The following is a 16,487-nucleotide window of genomic DNA, read 5'->3' on the forward strand; positions in this document are numbered from 1 at the left end:
TTTTTTCCAACATGTCTCATCATATCCTTCTCCAGGATAAAGTCGTTAAAATTCCGCATTAAAATCTTGACACTCCCTTGCCAATTATTCTAAGAGGTCATGTTCTTGCCAGTAATGTCCAAACTCGTCATGTTGTGGTTACCCGGCTTGATGAGCGACTTGTCCTTGGGCTGCGCGTCAATGACCTCGTCGGTCAGGTTCAGCGTGTCCTTGATAATCTGCTTGGGCGTCAGGGCCAGCCACTGCGATAGCGAAATGTCGGTGAACTTGGGTGCCTGCAGCACCTCGAGGAAGATGACGTCCTCGTCGCCCGTGTTCTCGACATAGTGGCAGTTGGCCGCCTCAATGTAGCCGACGTCGCCTGCCGTGTAGTCAAAGGTGCGCGCCGCCGAGGGGGCCGCGAAGACGGTGATGCGCGCCGAGCCCTGGAGGAAGTAGTTCCACCTTCGGGGGTGTCAGTTTTGTTTCGTTGCTTTCATAAGACCAGGAAAAAGGGCGAATACTTACTCGTCAGAGGTGGAGTGCCAGTGGATCTCTCGCATGGCACCTGGCTGCAGCGTCACGAGGGCAGACGAGAACATGCTCGCGACCGGGAAGGTGGTGGGGTCCAAAATCTTGACGGTACCACCCTCGGTTGTGAAGGGCTCCTGCTTCGACCAGTGGTAGGTGTAGCTATCGGGGCCGCCGCTGAGCGAGCCAGCCTTGGAGGTGATGTTCTGCTTCTCGATGTCGGCGGGTGCCGGAGTGCCGTTGAAAATCTGTGTCAAGTTAGGATATGATTAGCCAATGCTCTTGCCGCAGTTTGGGTAAGTGTGGTCATCACGGCAAAGGAAAACGTACGAAGAGCTCCTTCTTGGGAATGTCCTTGAAGGCAGACACGTCGACCTGAAGGTTCTTGGCCATGACGGCCTTGGGGTTGCGCATGAAGACCTCGCTGGCGAGGAAGGTCTCGTCCTCGGAGAACTCGCCGTCATCGAACACGAGAAGGAACTCGCAGCCCTCGTCGAGAGCCTGGATACTGTGGGGGACGCCAGGCGGGAAGAACCAGACATCGCCAGCCGTCACGTCGTCGATGAAGCTCTTTCCATCCTCGTTGATGGCCGCCACGCGCACGCTACCCTTCAGCATAAGAGCCCACTCACCCTTTTCGATCATGTCTTGATTAGTTTCTGAACCAAATTGGAGGGGTTTGAGCATGGAACTTCATGGTGTTTTACTCACAGCAGTGTGCCAGTGAAGCTCACGGTAGGCGTGGGGTGCAAGTCGCATGTCCACAGCAGCCATCGTGTCTGCAACGGGGAGCACCTTCTGGTTCTGCTGGCGAGACCAGCCTGAGCGCTCGCCAACTCCCTGCTTGACATGGCTCAGTCCCATGGGCCACATGGCGTTTGGCACATCGCCCTGGTCCCCCTCCGGAGGTGCGAAGAGATCCGGGTTCAGCTTCTCGTACTCGTACGTCCCTGTGGCATATTAGTTAATTGAGTCTTTTACGGAGTGCACTCGGCACTGCAACTTACTGGGTCCAGGAGCAGTGTTGCCTCGGGATCCTCGAATGGGTTGCGGGACGTCGACGCTGTTGAAGTCGAGGAACAGACCCAGGTCAGCGGGCTCCTCTTGTCCATTGACCAGCTCCGGGTTGGGGACGTTGGCGGAGTCGCCTCCGGATGCTGGTGGTCGTTCTGCGTTTCCTCCCAAGAGCTTGGCGTCGCCGTACAGCGAACCACTGGCGGCAGTCACGGTAGGGATGGGAGGCGAGACACCACCGACTGGGCCGCTGTTCTCACCATAGTGCATCCTGGGACGTGGTCAGTGGTGACAATGACGGGGGAGGGGGCCGGCTCTGACTTGTGAGCGAGCCCAGGTGGCGAACATACTGTGGTGCAGGCAGCGAGAGCACGAGGGGCAGCAGCCCCAATGCTCCAAGAGATCGAATCATTGCCGGTTATGTAGTCGGTCGTTGGGCCTGGCAGAAGCTGCAAGAGTGACAGTGGGATTGGGCAGGAGGGACTTGAAAGACCGTCGAGTGTGCTTTGTCAAACTGCGGTTGGAGTGGTGCTTCCTGCTCTCTCGTCCTAGGCGAGGGACCTGGCGATATTTATACTTGGGTCTAGGTAGCCGAATATATCCGTAGCCATAGCCATGGTACCGATTTAGTCCAATAGCTGCCGTGCGCTATGCATGTCGGCCAATACATTAGTGCCGCCTCGCTGCAGAGAACGCCCGCCTACAGCACCATGGGTGGATGGTTCTTGAGCATGAGGAGAAGAGGGGAGATGCTGGTATAGGGCCGAGTGAAGTCCGCATATGCACTGCAACCGTCTTCCCTGGCAGGAAGTGGTGTCGAGAAGGAAATGCGCCTAATCCCGTTCCAGCATGCATATCGAAATGAGATGATCAGGCAGCATAGTTACTTGACCCTGTCCTGGCTGACCAATCTGCAAGCAAGTGATGGTGCTGGAAGCGCCTGTGAGTGCGAATGCGATTGCTTTGGGGAGATGCTGGCTGTGGCAACGTGCCGCGGATCCGGTCTATTCCCGCGGAAAGCAGGATGTAAGGCCAGCGTCCTGCATTGTATTGTGTAAGCAATTCCTGTGACGTCAAAACATAGGTATCTCGAACGATCTCGGATCAGAATATGCCTCTTCGGCACCTAACCTATGAAGACGGTGGTACACAGCTTGTCAGTATTCCAGTCTGTAATGCCACCACCTGCCGGTCCTTCGGCCAGGGCCCCCGGCCCCCGTGCTAGTTAGTGTGCTGCGGAAGAAGCACCGGGCAAATCCCATGCCGAGGTTTTCCTTTCTGTTATTAATGTGCCGGCCAGGATATACCGGCGAGGGTGCCGCGTTGCAAGGTCACATTGGTGGAGATATTGTTACGCGGCAGCTGCTGTTGGCTGCCTTTGTTCATGTTTGCTTTCTCCTCATTGATGCCCGCAATCCCGCATTAGCATCGAGACCCACGGCCGATGGACATGGGGTTACCCGAGAGGAGAGAGGAGAGAGGAGAGGGAGCTAGCCATCTTGACTAATCAGAAGATGGAAGGTCGATGAGGGAGGCTAATATCGCCAGTACGCCTGTAATCTATTAGATCTGACTCGAGAAGGGCCGGTATGAAGGTGCCTGTGACCAGGACAGGCCCTATATCCATCGCAGACCAAATAGACGAGTCATCTCCATTTGATTGCATCGCTGCATCGCTCCAGGGCCCCGACCAAGGCCAATAATAAAAACACAAAACCAAAGCGCGATGGAGAAAGCGATGGGCTGTGGGAATTGTACGCCAGTTCGCAGCATGGAAGATGTTTGTGCGTACATGGAGGAACCCCACGCGTAGCAAACAAGCCTCCAGCCAAGCCCTGCAAAAATGCTTAGGTCCAACGTCCAGCTGCAGTGTAACTGGAGCTAGCACCACCAGCTGCGGCTTTTGGGGGGTTCTAGGTGCCAAGAGCGATTTCCTGCTCTAGCCAGTTGCCAGGGTGGTGAGTAATCCGCGTAACCCGCCCCGCTCTGGGAAACAGGGTGCCGGCATCCCGACTTAGGTATCATCTTCGACTCTTGTCACTCGTCTCGCTTCCTTTCTTTTCCTCCCAGAGGGCTCGGCATTTCGGCACTTTCGGGTTCCCAACAGATGATGCGTACATTCTTCCAAGTCTACCTCCTCTATTTTGATGCGAGATTTCCAAGGCCAGCCGCGCGAAATAAAGGATGCCTGCCTCCATCAGGCATCTGGGCATAAGCTGACCTACATATCTACTTAGTAACAGGCGGCTATGCACCACGCCGTCAGCCGTATCTACCTCATCTGCAACCATCTCCGGTGCTATCTCGTCATGTCAGCTCTCCGAGAATCTCATTATTCAGCATAGCAGGCCGCCTGAACTCGGAGTGTGCACCAGAAGCTGACCTCCATCCCGAAGTCTCCTAGGAGGTGTGGTTGGAAGCATGCTTAGTCTTTAGGTAACACCAACAAAAAGGAACGGACGGCAGTCAGCCCTACAGCAAAGCCAAGCTATTGGACGCCGGTAATGACTAATTATATCAGTTGACAGCCGGGTTTATCTCGGTGTTGAACGCCAAGTCGTAGTTGACGCGACACTCTCACCCGATGGAGAATGCTGCTCTGTGCAGCTGAGGTACAGTACTTGCCGGAACACGGCATCTTCGTCTGCAGTCTGGCACGGTTTCCCTTTCTCTCTCTCCTTTCCGTTTTCTTCATGTCGGATGTTTTTCTATGGGCTAGCCTGCAGATTTTAGGCTTGGGAAAGGCGCTTCGAGGCTCCAAAAGCAAAGTAGCACTGTCCCTGAAGAAGCAACGAGCCGTCTTGCCGTGCTTTAGAGCTGAGACAGCAACGGCGCTCAAGTATCCAATTTTTCCTACTCCTACACGCAGTTACGTTAGAACAAAAGCGTACAGTTGTGCTAGAGAAAGGAGAGGAGCCAGCACACTGGCGGTGACTGGGTTGATCCCTCCGTTCCTGGCCACTCCTCCCGTAAAAGGTGTCGGCAAGCCCCCGGCTCCTTCATAATGAACGAGTCTAAGGTCATAGCGTGGGAGCTTATTCCTGGTATGATATCTGGGTCGAGATGGCCATGAGCTTTGTTCTCAATAGTGACTTTAGGAATTAGAATAAGCCATCCATGAATTGTTCCAGGATATGGTCATGCGTGTCGGAACACTATACCTTTGTTAACAATAATCAACCAAGGCCATAGCTGCCGGTTGTGGTAAATATCAACACCTGCACTTAACCCCTATCCCCATGTCCAAGTACACTTGTCTAATAACAATTATCCCGAAAACAAAGTTAAAAAGTAGCCCGGTGGTGTTGCAATAGAGGTGCTCTTAGGTTAATCTACTTTGCTGTGTACAAGCCAAGAGACCATTGCTTGCTATTCCAAGGAAATGATTCTCAGTACTTGGGTTATGCAAATAATATGCAGCTTCGAATCTTCATTTTATATGGAGGCATTGAAAGCCTTAGAGAAGGACGTTGGAACTGTATATCTCGATGCTTTAGCAACCTTTGAAAGCCAAGGGTCTTGGAACCATCTCTGGGTTGAATTATACGCATATTGGCTGCTATAAGGCAACACTTGGGGCAAATGAAGCAAAAGAACACTTTTTGTGTAGAGACATCGGCATTATAAAGCATACATATAAGTAGTGTTGTTGTTTCAGATGGACCCGGTTCTCCCACTGACCACGTGGAGTTGACAATCATTGTCAGCAGCATGCACCCATACAGGCCAAACTGCTTTAGGTCTCTAGAAAGTGATACTGCTGGTAATATTTGACCAACTTCCATCATGATTTTGGGATGAGGTTGCCAAGGTCCAGGTTTTAGCAAATCAGATTCCAGGGATATCATACTCTGTTGCAAGGAGTGGCACCAGACATTACAATGGCGATTCCATTGTATTTTGTCCGAGTCAAAGCTGCCATGGCATTGGCCGATCATAAATCAATTTGAAAGTTTCGAGTAGGTGGGTTTACCCCTTTTCTTTGACCAAACCCCCAGAGACGCACCTCAAACGACATCCAATCTTCCAGTCCACTAGTGTCCCCCTTTCCCTCGCCCTCAGTCATCATACCCATCCACCGGCATCGTCAGCACCTCCTCCAAATCCACTACCGTCGCCGAAAACGGCGTATGCAGCCCGAGCCCCATGTCATCAAACGTCTCGCCCCCGTAGATCAGCAGGTGATCCGGGTACCCTTCCAGGATCTGGATGGCGCGGCTGTAGACCGCCCCCGCGGGCGTCCCGTGCTCCTCCCAGCGGTCCGGGTCGCCGCCGTAGCGGTTCGTATAGACCTGGCGCCGGTCCGCGTCCGACACCACGATGGTGCCGTACGGCGTGCCGCCCGCGGGGCTCCAGACGACGTACGGGCTCGCGTTGGGCGCGGTCTGGTTGTTGACCACGATGGGCCGCCCCACCGCCTGCCCGAACTCGAGCGGGCTGTCCGCCATGACGTAGTACACCGGGTAGTGCACGCCGTGCGACGACGAGTTGCCGATGGGCCGCTCGTGCACCAGGATCCACTGGTCCACGGGGTCTGGCAGGTACGCCACCACCGTCATGCCGGGGCGCGCTTCGTACAGGTCGTACGTGACGTCGTTGACCACGGGGCCCCAGGTGCGGAGGTCCGGCGAGGTCTGGTGGGCCAGCTTCTGCCCGTGCAGGGGGTCGCGCTGGTCCGAGTAGTAGCAGACGAGCTGGTGGTCGTAGACCCTATACGTGTGTCAGCATCAACACCAGGACCAATCATCATGCTCACTCGTGGAGTGTCAATATCAAGAAGAAAACAAGGGTTACTAACATGAGATATGGTTCCCAGATAGGATCAGCCCCATTCGTCGTATTAGGCCGGCCCCCTCAACAATATGACTGACAAACTCCCAAGTCCGAGCCCGATCCGTACTGGCGTACAAATCAATCCGAGTCCCGTTATTGCTCCAGCTATTGCCGGACCCCAATATCGTCCCCGCCGGGAACCCGCCCATCTCCTCCGTCAGCTCCGTCAGGGCCGGCTGCGCGCTCAGGCCCCACCCGTTGACCGTGTCGGTGAGGTTGGAGACCTGTTCCCAGCTGGCGCCGCCGTCCGTGCTCTCGAAGATGGGGAAGTACCCCGGCCCGCCCTGGCCCGACAGCGAGGCCGTGGCCAGGATGGTGCCGTCCTCGAGCGCCGCGTAGCGCGGGTACGTGATGGACTCGCGGCCCGTCGTCTGGTAGATGGTGTTGTTGGTGAAGAAGCCCCACGGCTCCGGCTTCTGTCGCGACGACAAAGACTTGGCCTCGGAGGGGGCGGAGGTGCCGAGCACCGCCGCGAATGCGGCGGCCTTCAAAAGCGGGAGCAACATGTGGACGACGATAATCAAAGACCAGATTCCGTAGGCTTTCGCAGACGGAGTGGTGTCCGTTCCTCGTTGCTACTTTACCAGTGGCCGGGCTCTGCTCCCCGCATCAATGGGGACCGCATTGGACGGCTATATATATGTATGCCCGTATGCGGGCTGTCGTTGTGCCATCGCATGTTCTTGCCTGCCATGAAGCGTGGAACCCGTTACGTGATGGTCCAAATGAGCCGACTTGGCGAGCTCTCTCGCCCCAGGAACGCCGATCAGACGATCCAAAGGCCTGTTGAACATCGGGGAATTTTACAAAGGGTCGTCGCGATCCAATCGCAGGCCGAACGGCCAATTAGCCGGTCCAATTCTACCTCCGAAGCTCACCCCCAAGGATCTGGCTACTTATTTACCCGGAAATCGCTTGAGAAAGCCGCATGCTACTAGCCGTAGGATGAGGGGCTCCCTGTATGTATTGGATGACAGTCCTCGACCTCATTGGTGGGAACATAACGGATGTAGCAGCAACGTCGATTCAAGACAAAGTCTTGCTTGTCGCCTGATCAAGCCATGCATCAATACGAGTCACGGTACGGCAAGCTGGCGGATCTAATTAAGAGCATGCGAAGCAACTGCAGCTGGTTACACGCTTCAGCTTGCCCCCCGGGGCAACGGGTCTACCCAATTAGCCGCATGGTAGTTGTGCTGCTCTGTACCGACATCCATCGTGATCCGGCCACACGGCTCGCGCTAAGACTTTGGTTCTGATACTTCTATCATATCAAAGATTCACCTCGGGTTTGGGTCGGCTTCCGCCAGTGTAAATCGCCCTTTGCGACTCATGAGCAGTAACTAAATGAATGAGATGCAAAATATTCTAGGCAGGCACATTTTGATCTGAGCCAGAGACGGGCACAAGCGACTTCGCAACGGCATTTGGCACAGTTGTCTGCCGTTTACCCATCTTACTGGCACTTTCGGTACTGCGCATCCCTCGAAATCGGAAGCAAAGATGTGTTATTATTCGCTGTATAGTATTAAGCGACTAAATACAACATGCCTAGCTCCGCATGCCTTGCTTCTCAAGTATGACGCGCAACCCGCTAAGGCTCGCCAATATCCCACCACCAAAACGCCTGGCTGCTTCCGTGCAAATGCTCAAAGCTAGTAGCTGGTATAATCTAACGCCGTTCCCTTTTTGTTTCCGTGTTCATCAAAGTCATCATTGTCATTAGCAGACGCATCAAATGTCGTCATCATACAGATCGTCCATGAGCTCGTCGGGAAGAATGGCTCCGGGGTGAACCTCGCCACAGTTCTCGCACATCATCCCCTCCTCTTCATCTGTGTCATCGAGGAAGTCGAACATCAGGGCCTCATCTTGGACCTCCTCCCACGGCAGACCGCTGACTCGGTCAAATAAGATCCAGTTTCGCTTGTGTGGTCGCTCAATCCACTCTGGAACCCGTTTCCAGATGGTACGGCAGGACAGGTACTGCGAATACGGCGGCTCGCCCTCATCCGGGGGTGCAGGAGGAAACTCGTCGAAGTAGTCAGGGTGGTCGTCATGATGGTGGTGGTGTACGCCCATAACAGGTCGCATAGATCGAACCACCTTCTTACGGAACTCATTTCCTTGCAAAACACGCAGCCCGCCCTGCTTCAGGGCGACCAATGTCGGTGCGTGGTTAATTAACAAGCCATCATCCTTGAGGAGGCCCGATAGCTCTGTGCCGGTCCGTGAACCGGTATCGTCCGTCGGCAAACCAGTGACAATCAGTTCATTGAGAGAGCATCCGAGTTGGTGAGATGCAACATCGTGCAGCTGGGCTGGGGGATACTGAAACATGTCGTCCCCGAAGTTGACAAGGTCGATGCGCATGACTTCGAGATTCGGCATCAGTCTAGCGCGCGGGACAGTGTGGTCATGGCCAGGAATGTGAGGGGGCAAGAGTGCTTCGAGGAAGTCTACAAGCTGGTACCAGGCGTAAGATCGGAAGCCCCGGCGTGCCAGAGTCGGTTCTCTGGCTCTTCGCTGGACTCTGAGTCTCGGTCGTCCGTGAATCTGCGGGTGGTGGTCTCTCGGGAGACGATGAGGCTTGTCCTCGTCATCATAGAATCTGGCGATGATGCGCAGATTGGCCTGCTTCACGAGACTTCGGTACGAGGCATCAACCTCGGAGAACAACTTGACGGATTGGACCGAGGTGAAGGTGAATGTGTTCTGGGTCCACAGCATCTTCTTCCCCTCTTCATAATAGGCTCGGCATGTGGCGAGGAAATGAATGGCGATCTGGTTAGGCCGGTTCTTTTCCTCGGGGGTCAGATGTTCCTTCTTGATCTTACCCAAAGGGTCGATGATGGGGAATTGCTGGTGAGGGCATACGAGAGAATCTTCAACATGATCTCAGGTGGCAGGTAGGGAATCGAGGTGTTTGTGGTGGAGCTGCGGGTGCGCTTGCGAGACACAGTCTGATGGATGCCATATTTGTTGGGCCAGGTGATGCCGTTCTTGCGCAGGATACGCTTCAGCTGGAGGTTCTCATCTTCCAGCTCCTTGGCCTTGGTGCGGAGAGGATGGTTGTAGTAGTCCTCGGCCTGATCGGCCTGGTCACGAACTTCCCAAGCCGAATTCTGTAAGGAAAAGGTGAGTAGGCGATGTCGGCCTCATGACGAACATACAAGACGGCTTACCATGATGAAGAGTGAGAGGCAGTGGCATGCATGCTCGATTGCTCAAGGTTGCGATGAAGAAGTTGGTGGTGATGGGGGGTCTCTGAACGAAGTGCTGACGGTCTGGTGGATTTCAGCTTGGCGGAACCTAAATATCTCAAGTAACGTTCACCGCGCCAATGGTGGCAGGTCTCAATTACTGTGCTGCACCTGATAACGGAGAAAGGCCAATTGCTGTGCCTGGGGAGAAATGGCTCGTCGTGTGTTGACTCGGGGATTTGAGGTTGGGAAAGTGAAATCGGGAAATCAGACTTTCTCATACACGATCGATGACTGCAGCGACGTCCCAATGTGGTCGCTTTCCATTCACTCCCGGACCAGAGCGTGCGTTTGTTCAGTTCGTTCTATCCTGAAGCTGACTGGGATTGACTGGGATTGACCGAGCTCCTAGGTTCCGAGAGCTCAGTGGAGGCAGGGACGGCCGTCAGGTGGTTTTTGGGAAATGCAGATGCAGGTGATGCCGGGCCGTTGCTACCCAATTAACCTTCTTCTGATGTCTCCGAAGCGATAACACATGGAAAGTGGGGAGGCAGGAAGCTGAGGCATATCGCATCAACACTCAATTGGCAGGCAGTCTTCGATCCCTTTCGGAAAGTAAAAGGTACCTACATGCATGTACCTATGACATCCATATCATGGGGCAGCTCGCCCCAAAATGTTCTAGTTCCATTCCCGAAATCCGATATGATTTTCTTATCTTATGTGAGCTTTACTTGGAGGCACTCGAAGCGGTCTTGATGAATGAATGTGTTGATTGGTGGATCCTGGTTTGGTTGCATTTCACGGCAGCTGCAGGGCAGGTAGGCAGCGTACTTGCATATGCCGAATAGCGGGGTGAGCTCCGAATCCTCCTGCCGCCTCTCTCATGTCAATCTTGCCCCTTCTTGATACAGTTGTAGAAATCGAGAAGATTGATTGATAGGACTCCAACCTATTACCTACATCAATGTATTTTACCTACGGCCCATGCATGAGGTATGTGCCTAGCTACCACATTTGAAAACATCGCTTGGAAGAAATGGCTACATAGCAGAATGAAGGTTACGTCATACCTGAACCTTGACGCCTACATGCAATATGGTCATTCGGCTGTGTGCCACACAGGACGAAGAGCGCTGACTGGGATTCGGTCGATTCAGCAATGATAGGTACTGTTACAGACCCGAACTCAATTCATGTTTTGACCAATGCTTTCTGGAAACTGTCAGCGCCTAGGTATCATTCGTCATGACACCAACTCATGTCTTGTTGTCTGCATGCACCTGCCACTTCAACACTACAAAACACGAACAGACAAGTAGCCTCCAATAACTCCCCAAAACCACGTCGACGATTTGCATTATGCTTAAATAGAGATGAAGACCTATGATGCGAGACTAGCAGTTTGAGGAACCGATGCGTGTCTTGCGGCAATGGGTTTGAGGAAACGTGATAGCCTTGATGTTGAATAAAGATCGTGTAAATACAAACGGTTGCTTTGCTTCGCTCCGAGAAAGCGAGGTTAGAAATCACATCGTACAGGTAATAAGTGGCCAATTTGTCCTCGATATGGGTATGTACGTAATCAACATTTATGCAATTTTTTGCACGCACTTATGGCTTAAAGACTGGCTTGCACTTTAGCATCTTCTTTCTCCTCGGCGTTGTCGTCAGTCTGCGGAGCAGCAGGCGCATCCTGCTTGCCGTAGTCCCTCGCCCACAACGTGTCCCACGTCTCCTTGTCGACCGCGAAGCCCCGGGCGAAGTCCCGCTCCAGCTCGTGCGCCCTGCGGCCCAGCAGCACCATGCTGTGCAGCGGTGGGCCCAGCGCGTCGTCGGAGTCGCAAAGCTCCTTGAGCGTGCCGGCGACGAACTTCTCGTTGCGGCCGCCGACGCGCGCGGCCCCGATGGCCAGGCTGTCGGGACCGTAGACGCCCTCGCCCTTCTCCTCCTCGATCTCGAGCATCTGGCGCGCGCACTGGCCCACCGTCATGTAGCGCGGGGGCTCGAAGACCTTGTTGCCGCGCATCATGTTCTCGATGGTCTGCTCCTTGACCTTGATGTCGAGCAGCAGCAGCGTGTGCAGGCCGATCTGGCGGTTCTCCCGCACCCGGTCGTAGAAGGAGGCCGGCCGCCAGTTGTCTGTGAAAAAGACCATGCTGACCGTCTGGCCGAAGTTGTACAGCTGCAGGCCGCACGCCCCGATTCCGCTCATGATGGACGCGTTGGGAACCGTGCTCACGGGGATGCCGAGATGGCGGGCGCGCAGCACGAGGTCGGCGTGCGTCGTGGCTCCGAACGGGTCGCCCACTACGAGCAAAGCGACATCCTCGGTCGCGGCGTATCGTAGGAGCTCGTTACTTTCGGAAGGGTCGTTGCTGTCGAACTCTACCGTCTCGCGATCGGCCACTATGATGGAGCGGCCATAGTAAGACTCCTACTGGAGCAGTTAGATTTCAGCCGTCCGGTCCATCTATTGTGTTGTAGACAAGAACTTCAAATCAGGCATAGGAGTCATTACCAGAATAGATTGGTCTACGAGCAGAATGCTAGTGTACGCCTCCAGGTAGACACGGGACGCCTTCTTGACGATCTCCAGGCCCTTGACTGTGATGTCGGTCTCATCCGAGAGACCTAAGCCGACTAGGTACAACATTTGGAGTATCTGGACCCTGGCCGTTAAATGATTACCGACAATGCAGATTCCGTGCCTGAACCTGGGCGCAAGCAAACTTCGTTCCTTTGCGACAAGAAATATTTTGGAGGGGCAGCGAATTGATGGCGGGGTAGCTTCAAAAGACCGGGTCGATAAGCACATGCTTGAAGCTTATCGCCTAGAAGTGGTTCCAGTTTTGATTCAATCCCAGCTATCCGTCGACTCCCTGTCGCGCGTCACTAATTGAACCTCAACCCCGGAACCGCGTCTGCATTTCCTCAAAACGTCGACTATTTCTCGGCCACGCCAACTCACCAGCCTTAGATATCCTTCATCGTATCGAACGGTACCACGATTTTCAAACTGACTATCGATCCATCGGGACAAGATGGCGTCCAATAAAGGTTCTGCCTATGGCACCGGCAAGGCCAGCGACACCTTCCGGGAGGACTGGGACCTCGACAAGTACGCCGCGAAGGCCAAGGCGCGCGAAACCGAGGAGCGCGAGGAGTCGAAGAAGCGATACGAGGCGAAACTGGAGGGCAAGAAATACTACAAGCCGATGACGGGCGACGAGTCTCTGACATCGGCGCGGTCGCGCGCCACCGACTTCTCGGCGCAGGTGGGCAAGACCATGTTGGTGCCCGGCGGCGCGGGCGTCGGCAAGCGTGGCAAGGGCGCGGGTCTCTACTGCGAGTCCTGTGACCTCACCTTCAAGGACAACTTGCAATGGCTCGACCACATCAACTCGATGCAGCATCTGCGCGCCATCGGCGAGACGGGCCACGTGCGCCAGGCCTCGGCCGCTGAGGTCCACGAGCGCATCGAGATGCTCTGGGAGATGCTGCAACAGGAGAAGACGAACGCCACTACCAGCCTGAAGGAGCGACTCGAGATCCAGAAGGTTGAAGATGACAAAGAGCGCGAGGCCAAGCGCCTCAAGCGTAGGGAGGCTGCCGAGAAGGTCCGACTCGAGCGCGAGAAGAGCAAAGACGTCAAGATGGAGTATGGTGAAGATGTCCGCATCGATGGAGAGCACGACGAGGACGATATGATGGCCATGATGGGTTTTGCCGGTGGCTTTGGCTCGTCCAAAAAGTGAGGTGAAGGAGACAAACATTTCAACGACGTTCAGCACGGAAATGACGCCTGCCAGCTTCAAGGTAGGGTGCCTAGTCCGCTTCTCGCCTTCCATACCTCAAGGGAAGGATCTGCGCGTCCTGTCTTGATCCACTACGTCCACGTGTCGGCCGGGACTCATAAGACCTCCCTGCGGCGAGAGTGCGAGAGAACGTAGTACATGATGCACCTCTCCCCCGTAATAAGAAGAGAGCTCGGGTCTAAGACGTATAGCGCAGCCTTTACGGAGTCGGGTCTTGCCTAGCGCATAGCATTTACAGCACTCAACTTGATGCAAGACCAGAGGACTCAGGTCGAACTTCTGTCGTAGGATAAACTGGTTTTGGCCAACAGTTAGTCAATCCCCACCGCTTCACGAGCACTCCTACTCCTCACGGTAGTCTAATAGATGTTGGGTTGCAGTCCAGATATTGTACTATAACATAGAAACCTCAACAATATACCCGCTTCATGCGTATCCTGAATCCGCAGTATCGTCACTATCTGAACTTCCGGTGTCGCTTTGCGATGATGTATACTCCCTTCTCTTCTTTTTCTTTGACTTTTGCTTCTTCCTACTCTTCCGCTTGGCCTCGAAGCCTGAAGATGAGTGCGATGAATCGGGACGGCCCCGAATAACCTCGTTCAACTCCTCTTCCACCCAGCTGGTATTAAAATCATGATAGCCGCTATCCACGCGTTCCGGCACATACAGAGTCAATAAGCTGCTTTCTGGTGGTGCCATCACCTTCGCCTTCTTGGCCCGCTTCCGCTGTTTAGCCTCTTCTTTTTCCAGCGAATCTAGGATGTTCAAGGAAAAGGGGCTCGTAACCAAGATCTTGACAAATAGATCTTCGTCCTTGACAAGCCCCAGAAGGCCATCAAGGACATCCTGGTCCTTGTCGTCCTGGACCTTCCAAACCCCGTCAATCACGATATGGACGCAGGTTGACTTCGGCACTCGCCTGAGGAGCTCTTCCAGTATGAGGAACAGGCGGTTTGTGTCATCGATTGCGTTCTTGAACTTGTTCCATCTCGTGGACAAGAAGTCCAGATCGACTCCGTGGGTATCTTTCAGATGTCCCAAGAGCTGGGATGTCAGGGATGCTAGAAGGCCTCGTCCGCCTGCGAACAGGTCGCTCTTCGGATCAGAATCGCTTGCTCGTGGTACGCAGAAGTGGTAGAGGATAGGAAACGTTCCGATCTTCTGCACGGCCCGGATAAGTACCGTGGAGGCATAAGATGCCGGAGTGAAGTACTCGTTCCGGTCACTCTGCAGTTCGACGACAAGCAGCTTTGACACAGTGCTCCGCGAGTATGCGCACATCTCCTCGGATGCGAGGATTAAAGCGACGCGGTTTTGTTCGGCGTGGTTAGGCTTGCAACCCAAATCTTGGAAGCAGTCGACGAGATCTCTAGTCGCTATCTTGCAGACTCTTCGAGATAGCTTGCTCCAATCTTTGGGTACAGAAGGCCGGCCAAGCCCCGGAGTGTTCGCTCTATATATAGTAGGTGCCGAAACCGGTGTGGCATCTAGTAGCAGCTTGAGCTGAGCCTGGACAGGGTCAACTTGATGCGGGTCAGCATCCAGATCATACAGCTTCCAATCTGGCAACTTACGCAGTCCCTTGTCACTGATCGTACCCAATATCTTCTCCGCGCTGTTTGTCAACATTATCAATCTTTCATTTATTGAAGCATGTCCCAGCCGGGCCTCTGTTGAGAATTGCTCTTGAAATTCGGCAAAACTTTGGGAGAGTTGCTGCGTGGTCATGAGCGTGCTTTGAGTGACTGCATCCACGCGACCCAGTCTTTGTGCGTCACAAAGGCTGGCCTCGTCGATGAATCCTTTCACGTTTGCCTCCAAGGTTGCGACGGCATCGTCAATCGTGGACCCGTAGGCCTCGCCTTTGAATGGTGCTTTGATGATTTTCTCTGGAGGTATGGGTCAGCAAGCAAATACCAGGGGCATCTAGGGCACCTGATCTTACTGGTAGTACTCCCTGACAATTCTCGGACAATGAGCTCCAGCAAAACGAAGATGGCTACCAACACAGCATCGGCACTGGATCTCAAGCGTCCCGACTCATGGTGGACGTCAAGCCATCCGTGCAGCCTCCTCAGAATGGCGGGGATCTTCTCTAACGTGCTACACATCTTGTCCCGCAGCGACTCGGCTCGCTCTAAGGCCTGCACACATTCTCAATCTCGATGACTTGTCTTTTGGCGGTCTACCAGTGGGACAAAGGGGCAATACGTACTCCCAGTATCATGGTAAACCCCCACATATCACCGAGCCGTACGCGTCACTCGGCACAAAGGCCAGGAGCTTCTTGAACGTCGAGGCGTTGCGCCCTGTGGCTCGGAATAGCCTCTTGATGCCGCTGGTACACTTGTTGACATTATCGAGCTTCTTGTTGCGCTCCTGGACCGTGTTCGCGATCTGCAGGACATCGTCCAACGTGTAGTCCTGTGCGTCCTTGATGGTGATGCCGAACCTCGTGTCTACCTTTCGATCGATCAGGTTCTTCTGGAACGCGACGAGGGTCTTCTTGAACTGCTCGAGTCTTTCGCGGGACTCTTTATGGTAATCCTGTCTGGGAGCGAATGAGTTAGTTCACGCAAAACCCCTGACTGGATCTGGATTTTCCGCAGCTTACTCGAAAGCATTCTCACTGCCACCGGAGTGATCATATCCCGGCACAAATTCGGGTGACGATGTTTCAACAATCTCTGCCCCCGTGATCACGTCGCCATGGGTCTTTGGGGACTCTGCCCCGCGGATTGTCAAGATCCGCGCCCGGGTTGAGTCCCCTGAAGCTGAAGCCATGGTACCGCAGTTTCCGTAGCAAAAGAGATGCCTCTCGAGGATTGAGTCAATCAGCCAGAGGTTACGACTACGATTTGAACATTTACTATCTGGAGTATCGCTCGCTCCTACGCAGCAGGCAGCATCGATTGATGCCCACAGCCATAGGAACTGCAGTGTCTTGCGTAGCATTGTGACAAGCCCCTGTTGCTTTCCCCTCCTCTCAATTCAGTGTGATGTGCCTTGCAACTTGCATGTCCAGGGGGTCAAATAGCGGGTGCAACATGGCGTTCTGCAAATTGACCCAGAAACACCAATCAGGTGCGCTTGTTGGTTCTGTAAC

General features: G+C 54.2%; 6 protein-coding genes across 6 annotated transcripts; 1 reads left to right on the forward strand and 5 right to left on the reverse strand.

Annotated features, from left to right (window-relative positions):
- Nucleotides 1–89: 89 nt before the first annotated feature.
- Nucleotides 90–1,794, reverse strand: PG997_008069 (oxalate decarboxylase OxdD; the record flags this gene model as incomplete). Its single annotated transcript, XM_066812384.1, has 5 exons — nt 90–444; nt 508–758; nt 841–1,143; nt 1,222–1,460; nt 1,518–1,794. 5 exons carry the CDS (start codon nt 1,792–1,794, stop codon nt 90–92), a joined length of 1,425 nt encoding a protein of 474 aa, XP_066667726.1.
- Nucleotides 1,795–5,582: 3,788 nt separating this feature from the next.
- PG997_008070 (glycoside hydrolase family 93 protein) lies at nt 5,583–6,863 on the reverse strand (the record flags this gene model as incomplete). Its single annotated transcript, XM_066812385.1, has 2 exons — nt 5,583–6,234; nt 6,433–6,863. 2 exons carry the CDS (start codon nt 6,861–6,863, stop codon nt 5,583–5,585), a joined length of 1,083 nt encoding a protein of 360 aa, XP_066667727.1.
- A 1,228-nt stretch (nt 6,864–8,091) lies between these two features.
- On the reverse strand, nt 8,092–9,545 carry PG997_008071 (uncharacterized protein; the record flags this gene model as incomplete). Its single annotated transcript, XM_066812386.1, has 3 exons — nt 8,092–9,141; nt 9,195–9,482; nt 9,543–9,545. 3 exons carry the CDS (start codon nt 9,543–9,545, stop codon nt 8,092–8,094), a joined length of 1,341 nt encoding a protein of 446 aa, XP_066667728.1.
- Nucleotides 9,546–11,181: 1,636 nt separating this feature from the next.
- On the reverse strand, nt 11,182–12,216 carry PG997_008072 (uncharacterized protein; the record flags this gene model as incomplete). The annotated part of the gene is made up of 2 exons (XM_066812387.1): nt 11,182–11,997; nt 12,082–12,216. The coding sequence occupies 2 exons, from the start codon at nt 12,214–12,216 to the stop codon at nt 11,182–11,184; spliced, it is 951 nt and encodes a 316-aa protein (XP_066667729.1).
- Nucleotides 12,217–12,604: 388 nt separating this feature from the next.
- PG997_008073 (uncharacterized protein) lies at nt 12,605–13,318 on the forward strand (the record flags this gene model as incomplete). Its single annotated transcript, XM_066812388.1, has 1 exon — nt 12,605–13,318. One exon carries the CDS (start codon nt 12,605–12,607, stop codon nt 13,316–13,318), a length of 714 nt encoding a protein of 237 aa, XP_066667730.1.
- Nucleotides 13,319–13,804: 486 nt separating this feature from the next.
- Nucleotides 13,805–16,336, reverse strand: PG997_008074 (uncharacterized protein; the record flags this gene model as incomplete). The annotated part of the gene is made up of 5 exons (XM_066812389.1): nt 13,805–14,904; nt 14,956–15,270; nt 15,327–15,525; nt 15,629–15,932; nt 15,996–16,336. 5 exons carry the CDS (start codon nt 16,334–16,336, stop codon nt 13,805–13,807), a joined length of 2,259 nt encoding a protein of 752 aa, XP_066667731.1.
- Between the last annotated feature and the right edge of the window lie 151 nt (nt 16,337–16,487).

The sequence above is a fragment of the Apiospora hydei genome (assembly GCF_038363865.1).
Source record: "Apiospora hydei strain CBS 114990 chromosome Unknown utg000006l_segment0_segment0, whole genome shotgun sequence".
NCBI lineage: Eukaryota > Fungi > Ascomycota > Sordariomycetes > Amphisphaeriales > Apiosporaceae > Apiospora > Apiospora hydei.